A 23,507-nucleotide genomic window follows, 5' to 3' on the forward strand; every position below is an offset into this window, starting at 1 on the left:
GGGGTGGTAGACTGGGGTGACATAGATGGTGATAGGAAGCAAAGCCAGGGTTGCTTTAGGATCCTTGATTTAGGGCAGAGGAAATGAAAAGTGGAGAGTTTATACAAAAAGACGTGATTCTGTTTATAATACACAACTGATTACAATTTATTTCAATTCCATTAGATAATAATATATTTAGCTCCTCTGAAGATGACATCGTTGCCCCAATCACCCATGTGTCCGTCACATTAGATGGAATTCCTGAAGTGATGGAAACTCAGCAAGTGCAAGAGACAAATGCAGACTCCCCAGGAGCCTCCTCCCCAGAGCAGCGTAAAAGAAAGAAAGGTGCGTGGCTGATTTGCTTAGGTCGTACAGTTAGTATTGGTGTGGACTCCAGACAAACTTTCTATTACAGGTGCTTCTACACCAGGTAAGATACGGAAGAGCAATGAGGACACAAGACAAGCTGAGGCATTTCTTCATATTAGTCACTAAAAAAACCCTAGGTACTTATAATAGTTGATCTATCTGACTGACAGGAGATTTTCCAACTCTTTGTCTTTTATTATGTTTGTGTTCAGGTTTGTGTGTGTGTGTGTGTGTGTGTGTGTGTGTGTGCGTGTGTGTGTGTGCATGTGCTATGGAGTATGAGTAGAGGTTAGAGAACACTTGGCACAGAGTTTGTTCAATCCTTTTACCATGTGTGAACATGGGCTCCCTCTTAGGTTGTCTAGCTTGGTGGCAAATGAGCCAACTTGCCAGCCCAGATTTTCCAATTATTAAAGCCTCAAGTTTTTATTTAAATTCTTTATCTAGCATCTTCATCCTCCTCTCAACCAAATAAAACAAAACCCCTGGGGGTAAGGGCTCGGGCCAGGTTTGTTTTGAGGGCATCGTTTAAGGTCCTCCTTTGCTTTCATTAGTCTTTGTTTTATTATTTATATTCTACAAGATTTTGTCTTTTAATCCTTTAATTTTGTGTGTGTGTGCACATGCATGTGATTAGGGAAGAGAATCCCAGTCCTCTGTGAGAACAGCAAGTGTTCTTATTAACATCTGAGCCATCTCTCCAGCCTGTTTATTTGTTTTTGAAAAATGTTCTCAAGTATCCAGGACTGGCTTTAAATTCCCTGTGTAGCCAAATGACCCAGGCGAGCATCGAGCATCGCTGCTCCTCACGCCCTAGGGTGTAGTTTGAAAACCTCCAGTCTACCAGAGATTCCATTACAGGGATCCAGTAGGAGAAGAGTGCAGAAAGTTGGAATTCTGTAGGCAATTGAAGAAATGAATGTTAAACTATGTTAAAAGGAGACTCTAACTTTCACAAATTGTGAGTGCCTTGGTTAGTTTTAATTGTCAGCTTGGCCCAGCCTAAAGCCACCTGAGGGGAAAAACTGGATTCAGGAATGTTCTAGATCAGATTTTTCTTCAGGGATATCAGTGGGTGTTGAGTGCTAATTGTTGTTGGAGGCAAAGCAGCCAACAATGGGCAGCACCATCCCTATGCAAGGTGGTCTTGCGAGGTGTAAGAAAGCTAAGTAAATATGAAGTTGAGCCAGAAAACAGTGTTCTTTCACAATTCCTGCGTAAGTTCCTGCCCTGAGTTTTTCTCATAAACAAGATACTGTCTCACAAAAAAGAATCCACCTCACTACCAACCGTTCCTTCACAAAAAGGCATACCTGATCATTTTGGCCATGAATTCACAGGGAGTCATCTACCTTTGCCTCCACCTACAAGTATAGGGATTATAGGTGTGCACCATGAAACACAGCTTTGAGGCTGATTTTTTTTGTTTGTTTGTTTTTTCGAGACAGGGTTTCTCTGTATAGCCCTGGCTGTCCTGGAACTCACTTTGTAGACCAGGCTGGCCTCGAACTCAGAAATCTGCCTGCCTCTGCCTACCAAGTGCTGGGATTAAAGGTGTGCGCCACCACCGCCTGGCTGAGGCTAATTTTTTAAGCCCAAGTTTTGTCTATGTCAAGAATATTTAAAAATTTAAGATAAAGCACTGGTGTGGTGATCTCAGAGAAAATTCAGTATTTGAAATTTACCCTCATTTTCTTTTTACAGGTGAGCCTAAGGATAATTTCTGGTTTCTTTACCACCCTAACTCCCATCCCTGATGTGCTAGGGGTCAAACTCCAGGCTTGGGGATGCTAGGCAAGGACTCTGTTGAACAGGACTCTGTGTCTCTAGTCCTAAAGTATAATTTCATTTATAAGTAATAATCACTTGTGAGCTAACCTACTGAGTGTTTAATTTTTACTGAAGTTATTTTTCTTTTAGATAGCATTTTGAGAGGCCAGTTTGTATGACCCAAATATGAAAGTTTGGAACTTGAAACTCAATAAACAACAAGATAGTAAAACTGCCCATTTTCTTTCAGTTTTGAGGGCAAATATTTATACAGAGCTATTCTGATTTCAGGAAGGAAAACAAAACCACCTCGGCCAGATTCCCCGACGACTACACCAAATATCTCTGTGAAAAAGAAAAATAAGGATGGGAAGGGTAAGTACGGAGGTTTCCTTACTGTACAGGTCTAGTGTCCTCCCCTCCTCCTATATTCCCTGTAGCCCACCCCTTGTTACTTTTAAAAATGTGTGTGTGCATGCATGCATGCTTGCATGCATGTTTGTGTGGTGACACACACATGCACCAAATTGACTACCTTCGGTATGTTAAACCTATAGTCCAGTTGGTCTTGAACTCTCGTGTAGCTGAGGGTAACCTTGAACTGCTGATCTTTTTCCACCTCCTAAGTGCTAGGATTAGAGACGCCACACCACTAAACCCAGCTCATCCCTTTTCTTGTTAGAGCCAAATAGAGTCTGCAGCTACCAGTGCCTATAAGATACTGTCAGCACTTTCTGTAAAGTGGCTGGTAACAAAGTAGCCTACCAAATCCATTTCAGTTAGTTTTATTTTTCTACCAAAATAATTCATTAATGCATTCAGCAAAGTTTTGCAGCAATTTAGCTAGTCTAGAATTTCACTTTGTAGGTCCTTGCTATGGTGTGTTAGAATTCTACTGTTTCTACAACTTGTGCTATCATGGTTGGTCTGATGGTTCTGATATAAAGAAAACAAATGTTGAACTGGGAGGGGGTCAACAACTGAACTGTAAAAACATAAAAGTAATAAAAAAATTAAAATAAAGAAGTTTAAAATCCCTCAAAAAAGAGAGAGAACAGCTGTTGAAAGGGATACACACACACACACACACACACACACATTTACATTTACATTTTGGTGTTTATGCTATGTGATGGTTTTTAAAAACCAGACAGGGCTGGCAAGATGGCTCAGAGGGTAAGAGCACCGACCGCTCTTGCAAAGGTCCTGAGTTCAAATCCCAGCAACCACATGGTGGCTCGCAACCATCTGTAACGAGATCTGACGTCTTCTTCTGGTGCATCTGAAGTCAGCTACAGTGTACTTATGAATAAAAATAAATAAATCTTTGGGCCAGAGCAAGCAGGGACTGAGTGAGCCAAGTTGCCCTGAGCGAGCAGAGGTCCTAAAAATTCCCAACAGCCACATAAAGGCTCACAACCATCTGTACAGCTACAGTGTACTCACATACATAAAATAAATAAATACATCTTTTAAAAAAATCACCAATACATGCAAAATAAAAAAAAATAATAATAAAAAAAACAGACAGAAATGAGGCCAGTGTTTCCGATTAGGTCATCATGCGTCTAATTGACAAGTTTGCTGTTCATACATCATTTATGAGATTAGCAAGGTTTCTGCTAGATCTAAGAATTATGACCATATTCTCCAATACTGAGGAATTGCATCAGTTAATTGAATGATGTAATATTTCTGTGTGAATCAGAATGGGCCTTTTAAGACTCTTTGGTCCCGTGGTTTGCCTGTTTGTGTTCTTTTAAAGGAAATTTGTTCCTTTACAATCGATTGGTGTGTTTCAGGAAACACAATTTACCTTTGGGAGTTTTTGCTGGCCCTGCTTCAGGACAAAGCTACCTGTCCTAAGTACATCAAGTGGACACAGCGAGAAAAGGGCATTTTTAAGCTGGTCGATTCTAAAGCCGTGTCTAGATTGTGGGGGAAGCACAAAAACAAACCTGACATGAACTACGAGACCATGGGGAGAGCACTCAGGTATGTGGCTGAGTTGTTCTGCAATGCATTGATTTCCCAGGTATTGTAACACAGGTAACTTTTAAAAATATAAAAAAATATCATATTTATGCTCTTTGATTTTGTACCGTGGGGGAATGAACCCAGGGTTTTGTGTATAGTAGACAAGCATTCTACATTGAGCTACATCCCCAGCCTGTGAATCATATTTATGGAAGACCACAGAAAATACAGAAACCAGCATGCATATGAAGTTAAATCTTCCAACTGGGGAAAATACTTAATCATACAAACAGCAGAATCTACTCTGAAAGTCAGGAATCCAGATTCTGAAACTTTGAGCAACAATAAGAGGGTTGAGTAGTTTGGCTTTGAGGCATTTCCAAGTTTGGATGTTCAACTGGTAAGGTCTATGTAAATGTTTAAAAATAATTCAAACATATTTCCAAAGCCTTAGGACACTATTGGGTCCAAGCATTTCAGAAACTAGATACTCGGGGCTGGAGAGATAGATGGCTCAGAGGTTAAGAGCACTGACTGCTCTTCGAGGGTTCCTGAGTTCAATTCCCAGCAACCACACGGTGGCTCACAACCATCTGTAATGGGATCAGAAGCCCTCTTCTGGTGTGTCTGAAGACAGCTACAGTGTGCTCATATACATAAAATAAATAAATAAATAAGATACTAAATCTGTGTTTTTCTTATAAAGAGATCAGAAAATTAGAAAATGTTAAAATGTGAATCTCAGAATAATGAATACTTCATATTGATATTAGAGAAAAGAAATTTAAGCCCATTTTTGTTTTGTTTTCCTGTGACTGTATCATTAATATTGCAGATATGGGTTGTGTGAGAAAGACTTCCAATAGAAGTGATTTGACAGCCTTAAGTTAGAACTCCTCCTCCTCCTCCTCTTTTCTCCTGTCCTGTCCTGTCCTGTCCTGTCCTGTCCTGTCCTGTCCTGTCCTGTCCTGCTCTGCTCTGTCCTGCTCTTGCCCTTGCCCTCTTTGCCCTTTCCCTTCCCCTTTCCTTTCCAAGACTGAATTGTACTATGTATACCATGCTGGCCTTCAACTCAAAGTTTCTTCTTCTTTTTCTTCTTCTACAGTTTCTTCTCCTCCTCCTCTTCCTCCTCTTCCTTCTCCTTCTGCAGAGTTGGAACTTACTAAGGTTTTAAAAAAAGATTTTATGCATATGAATATCTTGTTGGCACATATGCCTGTGCATTATGTGAGCATCCGATGCCTACTTAGGTCAGAGGTAGGCACTGGGTCCCTTGAAATTGGAGTTCTAGACATTGTGTGGGTGCTGAGTCACCTCTTCAGCCCTAAGGAAAGGGTTTCCTGTGGACTTAAGGACCAGCATTTGAGGGAGAGACTCAGGGGAAGGGCATTATACATAAAAGTCATAGGTATATGTTTTCAAGAATTGTTTAGTTTTGATTTTATTAAAACCACTGACATTTGAATCACTAAATTTTGCACAATTGAGTTAAATTAACTTTTTATGAGTTCATGCTAGTAAGGGAGGGATGTCTTGAGGTTTGTAATAGATTTTATCATCTCAGCAAATTATCAGTAGGGAACAGAGAGGGAGAGAAGCGAAGTTCCTAGCATCCTTCACAGTTCCCTAGTAAGAATTCAGCTGAGATTTGTTGTTAGTAAGGACTTGTATGTGGTATATGTAGTGTTTTTATGGGCATGTTGTAGGTGCATGTGGTGGAGGTGAGAGGTTAGAGGTGAGAGGTTAGAGGTTTGGTGTCTTCCTTGATTGCTCTCCATGTTGTATTTTGGTGCCAGCTCTCTCACTGAACCTGGAGCTCATTGATTCAACTAAGCTGCTTGGTCAGTGAATGAGAGGTCTGCCTGCCTCTCTCCTCAGCATGGACCACAGATGTGGGCCGCTGGGCCCAGCCCTTGAAGGGGTGCTGGGGACTGAGCTCAGGATCTTAGGCAAGGAGGCTAAGTCATCTTTTCAGTCCCTCATAAGGATTTAATCTGTGTATAAAATTTTTTAAATATACATAAATAAATAAAAGCCCACAAACAGCAAATTCCCTTATTTAAAAACTTCATCCCTAAAGTTTTGATTAGGAAAAAATAATTTTGTTGAATGTCATTTTAATTTATATTTGATGTAATAAGATATCGATGAAATTGTCTGTTTTGACTAGGTACTATTACCAAAGAGGTATTCTTGCAAAAGTGGAAGGTCAGCGCTTGGTGTATCAGTTTAAAGAAATGCCAAAAGATCTTATATACATAGATGATGAGGATCCAAGTTCCAGCATAGAGTCTTCGGATCAGTCCTTATCGTCAACAACCACATCAAGTCGGAATCAAGCAAACAGATCAAGAGTATCTTCAAGTCCAGGAATTAAAGGAGGGGCCACTACAATTCTAAAGCCCGGGAATTCTAAAGCTGCAAAACCCAAAGATCTGGTGGAAGTTGGACAGCCTTCAGAAGTTCTGAGGACAGTGCAGCCCTCACAGGCTCCTTATCCTACCCAGCTCTTCCGAACTGTTCATGTAGTACAGCCAGTGCAAGCTGTCCCAGAAGAAGCAACCATAGCCAGCACCATGCAGGAGGAAACAGCAAATTCTTCAGTTCCAAGTATTAGGTGAGGAACAGTAACCAGAGCTCATGGCCATGGGAGGGCATCGCTGCTAGTGGGTCAGGATGCAGAAGGCAGAGGCCATGGGAGGGCATCGCTGCTAGTGGGTCAGGATGCAGAAGGCAGAGGCCATGGGAGGGCATCGCTGCTAGTGGGTCAGGATGCAGAAGGCAGAGGTTTTGGTCAACATTGTTTCAGGAGCAAAATTATATCAGTTTTCTAATTCTGTCAGTAGCTCCTTTTCTGTTTATTTTTCAATTACATGTATTTGTATGTGGTCTGTGTTGGGGTTTTGTGTACCTGACCTCAGATGCCTGTGAAGGTCTGATACACTAGGTCCCTTGGAACTGGAGCTATAGGCAGCTGTGAGTCACTCGAGGTGAGTGTTGGGAATTGAATTCCTGTCTCTACAAGAGTAGTGCACGCTCCTAACCGCCGAGTCTTCTTTCACAACTGAGACACTCAGGATGCACTGAATACGAAGAATACATGGCACCACCTGGGGAAATCCTGCTTCACAGTACTTGTGAAGCTTAAGTGGGAAGGTCAGGAGTCAGGTCTCTTCTTCAGGTGTTAATGTGCCAGACGCTGGAAAGTCTCTTAGTCTGGTTTAATCAAATCAGACTTTAAAAGGTGCTAAATATCTAATTGACCAAGAAAAATCCTATTTTTAGGTTGGTCTTCTGAAAAATTTAGTACTATTCTCATTTGATTTTAGAATAAAGCAAGAGATATTGGTCTAAAATTAAGTGGATATTTATAGTTCTTAGGGTTACTGTTGTTATGGAAAAACACTATGACAAGAGTAAGTTGGAGAGGAAAGGGTTTTATTTGGCTTACACATCCACATCATAAGCCATCACTAAATGAAGTCAGGACAGGAAATAGGGCAGAAACCTGGAGGCAGGAGCTGATACAGATGCCATGAAGGAGTGCGCCTCATGACTTGCTCCTCATGACTTACTCAGCCTGCTGTCTTACAGAACCCAGGACCATCAGCCCAGGAGTGAAACCACCTGCAATGGGCTGACCCCACCCCAACAGCCCCTCATCACGAATTAAGAATATGCTCTACAGATGTGTCTACAGCTTGATCATACAGAGGCATTTTCTCTACAGGGGTTTCCTCTTCTCAGATAACTCTAGCTTGTGTCAGGTTGACATAAAACCAGTCAGCACATGGTTCCTTTCTTTATTCTGCCATGGGTTTCCAGCACATGAATTATATGTAGAATTTTAGAGGGTCTGGGAGAACCACTGCTTCTTCAGTTTGGGTTACTATTGCCACCATGACCCACAGCCAGATGGGGAGGAAAGGGTTTATGTAAATCATTAAGATTTCAGTTTTTTCCTTTGAGTCAATTTATGACTTAGTCTTAATTTAGTCTTTAAAGGTTTTCATTAACTTTGACTTCATGCTAGTTCAAGGAATAACAAAGAAAACCCCTGGTAAAGTGTTTTCTGAGAATGGTTGCTGGGAAATATGGAAGTCCATTTTCCTTACTACTTATTCATGCACTAATAGTTTGTCTAAAGGTCTTTAAATTACCCTCTAAAATGCCCAAAGTTGTAGTTTTCCCTCAAAGGCAAGGTAGTGCAGTAGGAAGAAAATGCCTGCCAAAGCTTTCCGCCCTCCAGCCTTGCCAGTTATTTAGTGTGCCAGTCTGTCAACAATTAGGAATATTTCTCATCTGTACAGCAGGAAGAGTACTTAGCAACCCAGGTGGCTGTGGCAATTAAGGGTCACTTCCTGACACCCGAGTCAGCTTTCAACACAAGCTCAATGTCATGTAACGAGCCTCAGAAATTCTGATGCATCATAAATCCGCAGTACGATACTGCTTAGTTACAAGCAGCCGAGGAATTTTAAAAAGTAGTTACCTTGAAGAAAAAAACCTGATGCAACAGAATTAGATACACGTGACAATTTAATTATCAAGAAAAAGTGTTTGGAAATTCCTGTGGCTGCAGGGACTTCATTGTGTCTTATTCTTTAGTATTTCTTTTGATGTGGTATATTATATCCCAGTCTGGCCTCAGATTTGATTGTAGAGGGTGACCTTAAACTTTGGCCTTTCTGTCTCTTCCTCCTGCACATTTAGATAATAGGAGTCAGTTTTTGTTTGATTTTTTTTAATTAGATATTTTCTTTATTTACATTTCAAATGCTATCCAGAAAGTTCCATGTACCCTCCCTCCACCCTGCTCCCCTACCCACCCACTCCCACTTCTTGGCCCTGGTGTTCCCCTGTACTGGGGCATATAAAGTTTGCAAGACCAAGGGGCCTCTCTTCCCAATGATGGCCAACTAGGCCATCTTCTGCTACATATGCAGTTAGAGACACGAGCTCTGGGGGTACTGGTTAGTTCATATTCCACCTATCGGGTTCCAGACCCTTTCAGCTCCTTGGGTAATTTCTCTAGCTACCCCATTGGGGGCCCTGTGTTCCATCTTATAGATGACTGTGAGGACCCACTTTTGTATTTGCCAGACACTGGCAAAGCCTCACAGAGACAGCTATATCAGGGACCTTTCAGCAAAATCTTGCTGGCATATGCAATAGTGTCTGGGTTTGGTGGCTGATTATGGGATGGACCTCTGCGTGGGGCAGCCTCTGGATGGTCCATACTTTTGTCTTAGCTCCAAACTTTGTCTCTGTAACTCCTTCCATGGGTATTTTGTTCCCTATTCTAAGGAGGAATGAAGTATCCACATGTTGGTCTTCCTTCTTGAGTTTCATGTGTTTTGCAAATTGTATCTTGGGTATTCTAAGTTTCTGGGCTAATATCCACTTATCAGTGAGTGCATATCAAGTGAGTTCTTTTGTGATTGGGTTACCTCACTAAGGATATCCTCCAGATACATCCATTTGCCCAAGAATTTCATAAACTCATTGATTGTAAGACACAGACTTGATATGTAGCTGAGACAAGGTGGACAATCACATGTGTTGTGATTTCAAGCCTGCACTATTATAAGTTCCAATTTTTTTTTTTTTAGTGAAAATTGCTCCAGAATTTGCTCACTTGAGACAGTATATTTATTTTGTAAGTAGTATATCTGTTTCCTGAGAGGGGGGGGGAGAGAGAGAGAGAAAGAGAGGAAGAGAGAGAGAGAGAGAGACTCCTATCACAAAAAGGTTGTTTTCAAACCAACTGAACTAAAGTGTTGAAGACCTAGAGATAGCTCTAGTTAGCAATATGCAGTTTCCAGATGCACTGTGTCACAATGTAAAGAAGGCTAACACCATGGGGACAGTACATGGTAAAGAATTAAGTGTTCCTAAGACAGGGACAAAACAAAGACCAAGTGCAACTTGAAAAGCCGTGGGAAGGCAGGCTCATCCAGGTGGGACGCTGCTGCTTCAGTTCAGATCGCCACCCAAGGCAGCACTGGAACAGCATAGTCTTTTCCTTTTTCTTTCTTTTTTCTTAATTTTGGAGACAGGTGTAGCTCTAGTTGGCCTAAAGCCGCAAAGCACAAATATTCACATGTGTGCATGTCTCAAAAAGCTAAAAATTAAAATAGAATTCAGCTGGTGTTCTCAGAACTTACAGAGTAGTGTGTATTGTAATGGCTAGGCACATAGGATGTGAATCTTAAGGAGGCTGTCAACCTTTGCATCAAAGCATTTACATGTAAACAAGGTAGAGAGACTGTGTATACTTACAGACTTCTGTGACAGATGACAAATGCCATTTTATCTATAGACTTATGTAAGCACTTAGTATAGGAAGGTCTTATAAGTTTAAAAAGTGGTATCTGCCTATGTATAGTGGTGTTGCTGATACTCTTGTCTGGATTAGATGTGTCTAGATTCTTGGTGTCTTATCTAAAGAATTGAATACACACACACACACATCCTGTAAGTATCCATTTAAGAAAAACTTGTCCAGGGCAGGTACCTGTTCAAACTCTCATTTCCCCAGAGATAGTCTGGTTCACATGGGCAGCAGAGGAAGGCACAACGTCATATTTGGAAACAGCCCTGAAGGTTGTTTTCAAGTTCACTGTTTGCCTAATACTACCACAGCATGGTTATGAGTCCTACGCCTGCCTACCACCACTACATCTTCATTACTTAATGCTTGCTCTCTTCTAGCCCCACCTCCCTAGAGAGCTGTTAAAGCTGGGCACGATGGTATATGCCTGTGACCTCAACAATCAGCAGGATCACTGTGTTTGAAGCCAGTGTGGTCAGCATAGCTGGTTCTAGGCCAACCAGAGCTACACCTGTCTCCAAAATTAAGAGAAAAGAAAGAAAAGGAAAAGGAGAAGCCTATAATATTCTCCCATGGACTGCTGGTCCAGTGCCGCCTTGGGTGGCGATCTGAACTGAAGCATCAGCGTCCCACCTGGATGAACCATCTTGTGCCTGCCTTCCCACGGCTTTTCAAGTTGCACTTGGTTTTTGTTTTGTCTTTTCATGCAGCCTACTTATCTTCTCACATGCCGGTCACCTATAACTACTGCATAATAAAATTTATGTTTAGTAATTTGCTAATTGAGATTAATTTAGTGCCATTGAAGTCTAACTTTCACCAAATAACTTCACCAAATTCAGAGAGAACAGTTGAATCAAGATAGTTTTCCACTGACTTATACTAACAGTAAGCACAGCTATAAACTTTAAGCTGTGTGGTAGTATATGTCTGTAATCCTAGCACTTGCGAGGCAGAGTCAGGGTCTCGTGATAAAGACTAGCTTAAGCTATGAGACTTATGTCAAATAAACAAACCAACCAGCCTATAAATCTCATAGGTGTGAACTTTTCAAATTATATTGAGTCATCACATCATTTATAAACTGTTTTACTTAATAAGGTTAATGAGGTTAGCTTATTATTTCAGTTAGTTCCTGTCTTAGTCAGGCTTTCTAATCCTGCACAAACATCATGACCAAGAAGCAAGTTGGGGAGGAAAGGGTTTATTCGGCTTATACTTCCATACTGCTGTTTATCACCAAGGAAGTCAGGACTGGAACTCAAACAGGTCAGGAAGCGGGAGCTGATGCAGAGGCCATGGAGGGATGTTCTTTACTGGCTTGCTTCCCCTGGCTTGCTCAGCCTGCTCTCTTATAGAACCAAGACTACCAGCCCAGAGATGGTCCCACCCACAAGGGGCCTTTCCCCCTTGATCACTAATTGAGAAAATGTCTTACAGCTGGATCTCGTGGAGGCATCTCCCCAACTGAAGCTCATTTCTCTGTGATAACTCCAGCCTGTGTCAAGTTGACACCCAAAACCAGCCAGTACAGTTCCATAAACTGGATTTTACATTAATTTTATGTTAGATTATAGTTTTATGGTGGGTGGGGTGGTGCATGGCTATAATTCTATCTGCTGGTGGATGGGGTCAGTGCTAGTCTGGGCAACACAGAAAGAACCTGTATTGGAAAAATTACTGTGAAAATTGCTTTGGCATTTAAAATTGCTGAAAATATATGTATTTTATTTTGCCAAAGTGTGGCCTTAATTTTGTTCTCTGTTGGCTTAGAACTTGTAGAAGTTATACTCATGACTTCTTTGATGTCGATCTGACACCAATTATGAGATACTGAAATCCTAGTAACTGCTTTAAAAAATAGATAATCCTCTTAAGATAGGATTTTTTTAAGTTAATCAAGCATTTTTTCTCTTATGTTATAAAAGTTGAAAACAATTTTGTGGCGCTGGCTATTTACTGGGAGGGAGCACTGTGAGTCAACAAATCTGCTTTTCAGTCCACATTGTGCTTCAGGTGGCCCATCCGTACATGCCTTGCTTAGGGCATTGGTCCCTTCCTCTCCTGGAGTCATGTGGTGGTGTGTACACATCGTCCATCTGAAACATGAGCTTTCTATGTAGCTTTGGCTGGCCCCGAACTGCCTCTGCCTCCTGAATATGTCCATTACAGGTGTGTGCTGGTACCACACCAAGCCTGTATAATGTTTAGAACGCTGTTTGGCATGATGTTAATTATGCTGTGATAAAAATAAGAGAAGTAGCAACGGAATGCACTTTTAAGAGTAACTTGTTTTACAGTATTAAAGCTTTAAAGGATGTTCCATTTGCTAACTGTCTCACTTCTGTTTGTTGATCTCATAGGACGATACAGGCTTCAACCCAGGTTCCAGTAGTGGTGTCCCCTGGCAACCAACAGTTACATACAGTAACAGTGCCACTCACAACGGTTATAGCCAGCATAGACCCATCATCAGGTGCAGGGTCTCAGAAATTTATTTTACAAACCATTCCATCATCACAGCCCATGACAGTACTGAAAGAAAACGTCATGCTACAGTCACAGAAGCCAGGCTCTCCTTCAATTGTCCTCAGCCCCACCCAAGTACAGCAGGTCCTCACAAGCAATGTTCAGTCCATTTGCAATGGAGCGGGCAGTGTGGCATCCACACCATCGTTCAGTGCTACGACACCTGTGGTGACTTTCTCTCGGAGTTCACAGCTGGTTGCACACCCACCGGGCACTGTGATCACTTCTGTTATCAAAGCTCAGGAAACAAAAACTCTTAAGCAAGAGGTGGAGAAAAAGGCTGAAGATGATTTGAATGAAGATGCTGAGAAAAGTGCCCAGCAGCCCCAGCCTTATGTGATGGTGGTATCCAGTTCAAACGGGTTTTCCTCTCAGGTAGCCGTCAAACAGAATGAACTGCTAGAACCCAACTCTTTTTAATACACCAAAGGAATTATGGGTGGGTATTTTTTTAATTGAACTCATTTTTCGGTTGTCTGACCATAACATGATTTTTTTCTAAGATGAAATTCACAGAAGTTCTTAATTTTATAACTGTTAAAAAGTTACTTTTGACTTTGCTAGATAAGGAGGAGAGCCCAAGTGTGTCTCCTCTGGATGTCTCAGAGCTCGGTTGTGAAGGAGCAGGAGGTCTGGACGATGAAGAAATTCTTGACATTTGTTTTTCAGTTGCTGTATCATATTTTTAAAGTTTCTTTTCTAGCTTGACACTGTACTAGCTTCCTGAATTGTTTGAAAATACTACTTAAATATAAGACAACAGGAAATTGATATAGGAAACATTTTCATTCCACTTGTATAATTTAAGTCTTAGCTCTTTCAGGTGCAAGAAACTTATACTATTAAAATTGTTGCGATGTCTCTTAGCTTAACTTTAAAGTTGGCTGGACTGTTATACTACGAATATACTACGAATTTGTAAACTATCATTATAAATTGAAATGTATATGCTCAGTATATTGGCATATATGTGTAATTCCAGCACTGGGAGGAGGACAAAGGGCAATCGGGAGTTCAAGGCCAGCCTTAGTTATATAGTGAGTTTGAAGCCAGCCTGGGCTACATGTAATCTTCCCAAAAAAACCCAAAACAACAACAAAAATATTTAAGTGTGCCTATGATAATGTCTGAACCTGAGTTTAAGAAATGTGATATAGCTGGGTGTGGTGGCGCACGCCTTTAATCCCAGCACTTGGGAGGCAGAGGCAGGCGAATTTCTGAGTTTGAGGCCAGCATGGTTTACAGAATGAGTTCCAGGACAGCCAGGGCTATACAGAAACCCTGTCTCGAAAAAAACAAAAAAAACCTCAAACAAACAAACAAAAAAAGAAATGTGATATTATAAAGGCAACACTTGTGACACTTCCACTAGCTAGGTGTGTAACCCTGGGCAGGCCACTCCACCTCCTAGGTGTATAACCGTGGGCAGGCCATTTCACCTGCTAGTCTGTACTATTTTGGTAAAATGAAGGGATGCATTGGACTAGACAAAATGATCTATAAGTTTCCTTATTATAAATTTTATGATTTTATTATCTGTACTTTAAAATTATTTCAGATATGACCAGATTATTTCCTTATGTAAATATAGGTAAAATACTGCTTAAAAATATTTTCCTCACAAAATTACTATCAGGTCTGCCATAAATTCTTCCTAAGTTCTCTGCTCATTAATCCTCAGACCAGTTACTAAAACTGTGGCTTAGTAGTAAGCTGAGGGCTAAATGACAGACTGCTATTCTAAGAGCGTCAGGGCTCTGAGGGCCAAAGAAGCGATGGGAGTCCTGAGCTAGTATAGCTGTGTCACTTATTATAAAAGCATAACTGTTTTTTATTTGGATCATTTTTTACTGTGGGTAAAGGGGAAGGGAAGTTGCATACAAAGATATATATCCAAGTTTCTGAAGTAGAGTTTTTAGATTACTTTTTCAATGTAAATAATGTATATTTAATGTCATAAGAAATTGTTTTCTGCAAATTCTCTAGTATAGAAAGTTTTGTAGAAGAAAAATTATTGTGTTTAGGGGTATAATATTATATGTTTTCATATTATAAAATGAATTTGTATTTAAACAAAAATTTGAATTTTGGAATCCTCTAAACACTTTTGTATCTTTAATTGTTATTATTAAATCATGTAAAAGTTCTCAATGTTTCTGTTTTCAAGCAAATGTTTCTTGTTTGTAATTCTTTTGCTTTTTGACACAAGACACACTGTGCTGTCCTAGAACTAGTGATTATCCTGCCTCAGACTCTTGAGTAAAAGGCACATGCAACAGCCATACCTGGCAAGGTTCTTATACTGTGTGCACATGCATGCGCATGCCTAAGGGGACACACAACATTCGGGAGTTGGCTCTTTTCTTCCACCATTGGTTTCGAGGGTCAACTTCAGACTTTCAGGCTTGCATAGCCTTGTTACTCTCTGGTAAATACTGCTCCAAGAACACACGCACTCTGAAATGAGTTTCTGTGTAAATGAGACTCTTAGAAAGCCAAAGAGAAAATAAACTTGTGGTGTAGTAGCTGTGGCTCTAAGTCAGCTTTTAAATGTCTGAATACACATGCAGGAACCCAGTAGAGAGGAGAGCACAGCACTGGCTGTGGGTCCTCTAGGCCCTGGGCTGCTGCTTCCAGCACTTCCTGGGTCCTACGGATACGGATTCAGGCCGTGTGGCTTACATAGTAAGTGGTTATTCTCACTGAGCCATCTCCCCAGCCCCAAAACAGGCTTTCTTACTAATTGCTAAACTTGGAAAAAGAAAAATTCAAGAAAACAAAAATCTCAGGACCATGGCATGCCCCTACTCTCTTATTGGTAAATTTAGTCATTTTTCACATATTTGTACCCATTGTGTATGTGTGCATGTGCATTTGTGTTGAGACAAAGTCTCACTCACTGTGCACCTCTGGAAGGCGTTGAATTCAGAGGATCCACTTGCTTTTGCCTCCCAAGTGTTGAGATTTAAGACATGTGTCAGGACTGATACATAACCTTTAAGCATTATTGAATGTGTATGTGTGTATTGGGTTTCTATTGCTGTGAAGAGACAGCATGATCATGGTAACTTTTAAAAAAGAAAAATTTATTTGGGTGTTGCTTACACTGTCAGAGGATTAGTCTATTATCCTCATGGCAACATACAAGCAGACATGGTAGCTGAGAGTTCTACATCCAGATTGGAAGGCAGCAGGAAGGGACACTGGCTCTGGCTTCGGCCCTTAAAAATCTCAAAACCCATCCCCACAGACACACTTCCTCCAACAAGGCCTCACCTCCCAATCCTAATCTTTTTGTTTTGTTTTCCAAACAGTGCCACTCCCTAGTGACCAAGCATTCAAATCTATGAGACTATGGGGCCATTCTCATTCAAACCACCTGTTTGTCTCCATGTATGTGTGTGTGTGTGTTTAAGTATGTATGTATGTACTGGCTGGTTTTGTGTCAACTTGACACAAGCTAGAGTCATCAGAGAAGGGAGCCTCAGTTGAGGAAATGCCTTCATGAGATCCAGCGGTAGGGCATTTTCTCGAATCGTGATCAATGGGAGAGACCCCAGCCTAACGTGGGTGGTACTATTCCTGGGCAGGTCGTCCTGGGTTCTATAAGAAGGTAGGATGAACAAGCCATGGGAGCAAGCTAGTAAGCAGCATCTATCTGTGGCCTCTGCATCAGCTCCTGCCTCCAGGTTCCTGCCCTGTTTGAGTTCCTGGCCTGACTTCACCGTCATGAGAAACAGCACGGTGGAAGTAAAAGAAACCCTTTCCTCCTTAACTTGCTTTCTGGCCATGGCGTTTTGTCACAGCAGCAGAAACCCTGAGCCACATTTGTGAAGTGCATATTGAAGCCTGGAGGTGTTGGATACCCTAAGACTAATGGATGTGTATGAGCTGCCATATGGGTGGGTGGGTGGGTGGGGGGATCCAACCTCTGATTCCCTGGAAGAACAGCCAGTGCTCTTAACCTTTGAGCCATCTCTCCAGCCTACTAATGAAATTTTGTAGGCATATAATATTAGAATACTATAAATAGCTTGCAGAAAAGTTTTCTCCCCCCAAGGGGGGCTCTCAATGTATAGCTCTGTCTGACCTTGAATCATTATCTAACAGACCAAGCTGACCTTGCACTCTTGGCAATCCCTGTCTCAGACTCACAACTAGAGATTAAAAGTATATGTCACCAAGCTCAGCTAAACTAAATTGTGTTAGTGTGTGAGAGGAGAGGGAGAGGGAGAGGGAGAGGGGGTCAGAGAGCATCTTTGTGGAGTTGGTTCTCTCCTTCACTTTACCTAAGTACCGGGGAGCAAACTCAGTTCTCTAGGCTTGTGTAACAAACACAGTTATCTGCTGAGCCACCTCACCAGACCCGAAACCAAATCTTTTAACTTGAGTCAGTGGAACTTTTCACTGAACAGGAAGATAGCAATTCATTTGTGCCACTATAATAAAACTACTTAAGACTGGGTCATTTATTAGGCACAGAAACTAGTTTTAGACTCTAGAAAACTCAAAATGAATGTGCCGGTAAGCCTGGAATTCCATTTCCAAGAAGATGCCTTGAATTTTGAATAGAGCAATGAAGATGCCATCAAGTTTAAGGGGAAATAATTTTTTTTCAGTAAGTGGGGTTGGGTTAGTTGGTATCTGTATGGAGAATAAAATAATGAACTTTTATTCCTTGTCATACTTTCAAAAAAGTTGTCAGAGTAAACAGTAGACTTAAATGTGGAAAGTTAGCGATCTAAAAGAAACGTTTCAAGAGCCTTTGAGTAGGCAGTCTTACACATGGCACAAAAGAAGTGATTATAAATTGATCTGCCTGAAAACTTGTTTCAGACGATATTAAGAGATGCCAACTGGCACAAGGTGTCTGCAATAAATGCATCCAAGAAGAAATTCACACCCAGCCATGCAAAGAACTGCAAACGGAACAAACCTAACGTTTCCTTTAAAGACATTATGCAGAAGACAATCCTCATCGTTCTGCATCTGGCCTTTTACAGTCTCCTTTCTGCAGGGTTCACAGAAACGTAAAACAACCTTAAATGGAAAGATCCAAACCGATCCTCTCTACCTTCCCTTACAAATCTGCTTAGCTTCAGTTTAGTTGAGCTAATTTGATCTTCTCAGTACTTACTAAAACCAGAAACCTGCACCTCTTTGAGTTTAGTGGCCAGCTGGCCCTGATCTGCCTCAAGTGTCTCTCCCACCTACTTCTCCTTTCCCACAAGTGGATTCAGATTCCTTTCTGTGACCTGTTATCTTCTATCAGCCCTTCTTTCCTGCCCCCCCCCCCCCTTCAAACCACCCATTTACAATACAGATGGGATATACCTGCAGGTAGCAAATGTGTTAGACTTTAAACTTTGTAGTATTCCACACTTCCATCTCTTGATGACCCCATACATACTTAAATCTTTGTAACTTCCGTTTCTCCATCTTGAATATGGGCTCAAGTTTCTCTGTATTTTCAAACGTCCTCCCACCGTTATTTTTTTTTGCATCTGCAAGGGGTGATTGATTGGTAGGTTGAGGTTTTAACAAAAAATTATAATACCCATGATAGCTAGCAAGCACAATTAGGTGTTTGGCCAGTATGGAAAACGTGCTAGAAAAGTGGGGAAGACAAAACTTAGGTCTTTTAAAGTTAAAACTCAGAAAAGTGGGCGAGTTTAACAGTGGGGATATGTACACAAATGCCTGAACTGTAATTTCTTTTTCTTCGTGGACTGTCATGTTTCCGGACTGAGGTCTTATATATATCTTGTTTGAGGAAGCCATTGACCACTTCATTTCACCTACTAAAACAGACTTGGTAAAACGACTTTCTGAGCGTTATCAAGAGCTTTTAAATCAAGTTTGGTGTGCGGTCTTAATGCAGCAGATTTTAAAATTCTGTGCCGGGCGTGGTGGCGCACGCCTTTAGTCCCAGCACTCGGGAGGCAGAGGCAGGCGGATTTCTGAGTTCCAGGACAGCCAGGGCTATACAGAGAAACCCTGTCTCGAAAAACCAAAAAAAAAAAAAAAATAAATAAATAAATAAAATAAAATTTCTGTTACTTGCTCCGGTGAACCTATAACTGCCACTCCCTCCTGTTGCCCCTTACCACTCAGTTTCAAAGAATTCGCAGGAAACTTCCCAGTGTGATGTTTGGCTCTAAGGACGGCGGGGGACTGGGGACTTACTGGTTACTTAGAACACAAAGCTAAGACCATTAGTTATAGGTCACTTTCATCCACGCGGTGCCTGTGAAACAGGCTTTTCTAGGTTTGGAAAGCCGACGTAGGAAGGAAGCTTGGGGTGTGGAGCTCTGGCATCTGGCAGGCCCTCCGGAAAACTCCGTCCTCCATGGCGGTAACGTGACTTCCGGCGAGCCAGGCCGTCCGGGTTCTCCACGGAGAGAGTCATGCGAACTGATGCGCCATCCAGGGCTCTGCTGCCGGAAAAGACCTGGGCTGCCACGAGTGACGTCACGCACAGTTTGGCCGCCGGCGGTAGCCATGATGAAAACCGGAGTAAACGGAGCTTAACGTGACACGCCTTAGCGATGCCAGAACCACCTCCCCACGGATCCCCAGTACCTTACAGTGGGCTCCGAGACAATATTTCAAAGCTTACAAGCCATGCCGGATCCCCGACGGGCGCACGGCGGGGCGCGGGACTCATGGCCACGCCCTCGGGGCGGGGCCTCGATCGCGTCACGGGTAGGGGCGGGGCCGGAGAGCGTTTCCTCCTCTTTCCCAGCCGGCCCCGCGCCTACCTGCCCACCCTTCGCCTCCTTTTCCGCGGCTGCATGCTGCGCGACCGCTGATTGGCTACGGAGGACGGAAGCTCAGTTGGGGTTTCTTTAGAAGTTTTCCCCTCCTGGGCGGCGGCGGAGCTGGTAACCAAGGTAGAAACGCTCAGGCAGAAGCTTTCGTGACTCCTAGGGATGGCGGCAGCTGCAGCAGGACCTGCATCGTCCCAGCGGTGCGTGATTTTCTTCACCTTTGCTGTTTGTCTTTCTATTCTTTCCTTGATTAGAGAGACCTGCTGAAGTCGTTGTTTTCTTGGCAGGCTTTTCCAGAGCTTCTCAGATGCTCTGATCGACGGGGATCCCCAGGCAGCGTTAGAGGTGAGTGAGCTCACTGGGACTGTTGGGTCCCTACAGACCCCTCCTCTTCCCGGCTTTACCTTCTTGGGAGCAAAGCTACAATGTATCTAAGTCCCAAAATTAAGATACTTAATCTCTTTGTCCCCTTAATCCCTTTGCCATAGATCTTGCCCTTCCTCTCCACAAGCTCCGGATGAGGGTACCTCCCTCCCATTTATTTCTTGGACACATAGTTACTGTCTGTGGTTGCTCTTATAATGGCATTTATGAACAAGGAAAAGGCGAAAATAGGGCTTGATGTATCATTTTTTTACTTTAACAGTTATGTTTGCCCTTATATGTCAGGTACTGTTAAGTGTCCTTAGTTAAATTTACGGAAGAACATTTTCCCTCTGTGCCTTCCACTTTACAGATGACTGTGATTGTTCTTTATACAGTTGTTTATAAAAACGCGCTTTTTATCTAGGCTGGCCTTAAACTTTGGATCCTGCGAGTTCTTGGGATGTATCAGTAAATAAACCCTGCCTACATTTTAATATTATATGATTTGCTTTTGGGCCATTTCAGGTGAAGTCTAGAACAAACTAGCTTTGTATGGATGTTTCTTAGGAGCGCTGGCTGGACTCCAGAGAGTTATCGGCACATGTCAAGTATGGTGGTACAGGCCTGTAATCCTGGTACTCAGGTGGTGAATGCTCTAGGGTCAGAAATTCAAGGTCATCCTCAGCAATTTAGTGAGTTGAGGCTAGCCTCGGGTGTGTGAAATTCTTCCCTACACTTCAGAGCTCCCCCGCTGGAAAAAAGGAAACATTTTTATGTTCTGAGCCCTAGAGAAATCACTTTTGTAGAGACTAGCAGACTAGTATAGCTACATTGTTGTTTTAATGTTACAAGCTTGGCTTTGTATTCTTAGGTCCACAGAGTGATCATCAGGTTTGACAGCACCGTATTAGAGAGCCTGCTGGTGTTGGCGCACACCTTTAATCCCAGTGCTTGGGCCGCAGAAGCAGGTGGATCTCTTGAGTTTGAGGCCCACCTGGTCTACCATGAGAGTTCCAGTATGGCCAGAATTACACAGAGAAACCCTGTCTCAAAAGCCTCCTCCTCCAGGTTGAGCTTCAAAGTCGTATTTGTTTATCAAGGCAGGGTTTCACGCATCCCAAGCTACCTTCGACCCATGTGTAACTGAGGATGACTTTGAACTTCTGACCTCCATGCATTCTGGGATGCCAGGCCTGTGTCAGGGATCGAACCCAGGGCTTCCTGTGTGCCAGGCAAACATTCTACCAAGTGAGCTACAGCCCCAACCCATCTAAAGGTCTTAATTTCCATGTCTTACATTTCCCCCTCATATTGTTCTGGTTAGTGTCGTGCTTCTCGCTGTGGGTTTTGCTCGCCTGTTTCTTTTTCTTTGTGGCGGTGGAATCGATGCTGTTCAAGTGCTCTGCCACGGAAGCCACAGCACTCATTTTCTGCATGTGTCCTTTTGGCCTTGTTTACAATATGTTTGGCTTAGGTCTGCCCTGATTCCGAGCCTTTTGCTGCTGTGATTCAGGTGTTGGCACCAAGGGTGTTGCTGCCTCTTGAGCTATTTCCACTGACAGCCAGGCTTCTCTGCAGGCAGCAACTTTTCACAAACAAACAGTGTTGCACTGAAAGCATGTCAGTTAAAATTATGAATCATTATCTTAATGATTGGTTTGGGGCTTTATTAGAACTCATTTATTCATAAATCCATTTGTAAGTTCCTTTAAGTTTGACTCTCATTGTTTTTTGATTGTTTGTGTGATTGCTTTGGAAACCTCTCTTTTGTTACATCCTTACCAAGTCTGCATGTTTTAGGAGACTGAACTGTTCTTAACTAACAACTGACTAGTGGTTCTAAAGAGCATTTACAAGTGGCTTGAACTACTGAAGCTCGGACTTGACTTTGTAAGCAGAGGAATATATGTATATATATATATGTGTGTGTGTATATGTGTGTGTATATATATATGAGCTGACTGTTGCTCATCCTGTTATCTCAGCTCTCGGGGCTGAAGGAAGAGACTGCAAGTTTGAGGTCAGCCCAGGCTGTATAGTACAGCCTACAGACTACATACTACAGACATAGAAATTTCTTTCTTTTTTTTTTTTTTTTTTTAAGTTTTTTTCAACCTCTTTTAATTTTAAGTTTAAGACACAGAAACCCAGGTTGACCCTGAACTCCTTATGTAGGCAAGGATGATTTTGAACTAAAGATCCTCCTGCCTCTCCTTTTCTAGTGCTGGGATTATAATCTTTTTTTTTTGTTTTTTGTTTTTTGATTTTTCAAGACAGGATTTCTCTGTGTAGCCCTGGCTGTCCTGGAACTCAGAGATCTGCCTGCCTCTGCCTCCTGAGTGGAGTGCTGGGATTAAAGGCGTGCGCCACCACACCCAGCGGGATTATAATCTTATAAACAGTCATGTAGCACCATGCCTGTTTTTATGTGGTGTTGGGGATTGAAAAAAGGAGTTTGTCAGAGAGCACAACTGGACAATGTGCAGAGAGGGAGAGCCACTGGAGCACGAGGTCCTCTGTGGGGTGCCTTCATCCAACCCCTTTCTGGAAGGCTCAGGATGGGGACCAAGGGGGAAAAGGAGGCTGCAAGGTCGGCCAGAGGTGACGGATGGCTCCAGGGTGGTAGTGCCTTCCAAACACAACAGGACAAATCCCACCACAACTCACATTGTAGCAGCACGTTCAAGAATACAGGTTCAAGTCAGATGGGCTCTTAGCACGGAGAAGAGGAAACGGAGGGGAGATCCCACTCCTAAGCAAGAAACTACTTGTAATTTATATCTGCTGACAAAGGGAAAATCCGTTTTCTCCAATGGAGCCACTGTGTATATTGACTACACTCCAGGGCAAGCCCAGGAGTCATCAGTCAGCTAACACAAAGGGAACTCCATGGTTTTGTTTGTTTAGAGACCATAAAGTTAGATGGATAGGGAGGTGGAAGGGTCTGGGAGGAGTCGTGGGAAGGTTAAAAATATCCAAGTACATGAAAAAATTCTTAAGAGGAAAAAAAAAGAGAGAGAGAGAAGGAGTTTTGTTTCCATTATGTAAGTACTCTGTCTACTGAGCCACATTCATAGCAAAAAAAAAAAAAAAAGTCTATATTAAAAACATTTTTCCCTCAACCTGGTTTATATGTTATATAATGTTTCTAAAATACTTTTTTGATTTTGATGATCTTGACATCAGTATAATCTGTAATAACTTTTTAGTCATAATTCTCTCTCTTTCCTCCTTCCTTCCTTTCTTTCTTTCTTTCTTCCTTCCTTCCTTCCTTCCCTTTCTTTCTTCCTTCCTTCCTTTCTCTCTTTCTCTCTTTCTTCCTTCTTTTCTCTTCTCTTCTCTTCTTTTCCTTTTCTTTCCTTTTCTTTTCTTTTCTTTTCTTTTCTTTTCTTTTCTTTTCCTTCCTT

General features: G+C 42.1%; 2 protein-coding genes across 5 annotated transcripts in view; both read left to right on the forward strand.

Annotated features, from left to right (window-relative positions):
- Elf1 (E74 like ETS transcription factor 1) overlaps window positions 1-15,115 on the forward strand; it is a 103,239-nt gene extending 88,124 nt beyond the window's left edge. For all 4 annotated transcript variants that reach the window (XM_021181555.3, XM_021181556.3, XM_021181554.3 and 1 more), the window contains 5 exons: window positions 166-330; window positions 2,416-2,499; window positions 3,927-4,119; window positions 6,272-6,718; window positions 12,799-15,115. In XM_021181555.3, the coding sequence (XP_021037214.1) occupies window positions 166-330; window positions 2,416-2,499; window positions 3,927-4,119; window positions 6,272-6,718; window positions 12,799-13,384 (1,475 nt within the window). In that variant the 3' untranslated portion in view covers window positions 13,385-15,115. The remainder of the gene's footprint in view (window positions 1-165; window positions 331-2,415; window positions 2,500-3,926; window positions 4,120-6,271; window positions 6,719-12,798) is intronic.
- Window positions 15,116-19,717: 4,602 nt separating this feature from the next.
- The window catches only part of Sugt1 (SGT1 assembly cochaperone of MIS12 kinetochore complex), a 40,748-nt gene continuing 36,958 nt past the window's right edge, over window positions 19,718-23,507 (forward strand). The window contains exons 1-2 of the mRNA XM_021181788.3: window positions 19,718-19,934; window positions 20,022-20,079. Coding sequence (XP_021037447.1) covers window positions 19,897-19,934; window positions 20,022-20,079 — 96 coding nt within the window. The 5' untranslated portion in view covers window positions 19,718-19,896. The remainder of the gene's footprint in view (window positions 19,935-20,021; window positions 20,080-23,507) is intronic.

The sequence above is a fragment of the Mus caroli genome, unplaced genomic scaffold (genome assembly GCF_978045245.1).
Source record: "Mus caroli unplaced genomic scaffold, Mus_caroli_1 scaffold_12, whole genome shotgun sequence".
Classification (NCBI taxonomy): Eukaryota; Metazoa; Chordata; class Mammalia; order Rodentia; family Muridae; genus Mus; species Mus caroli.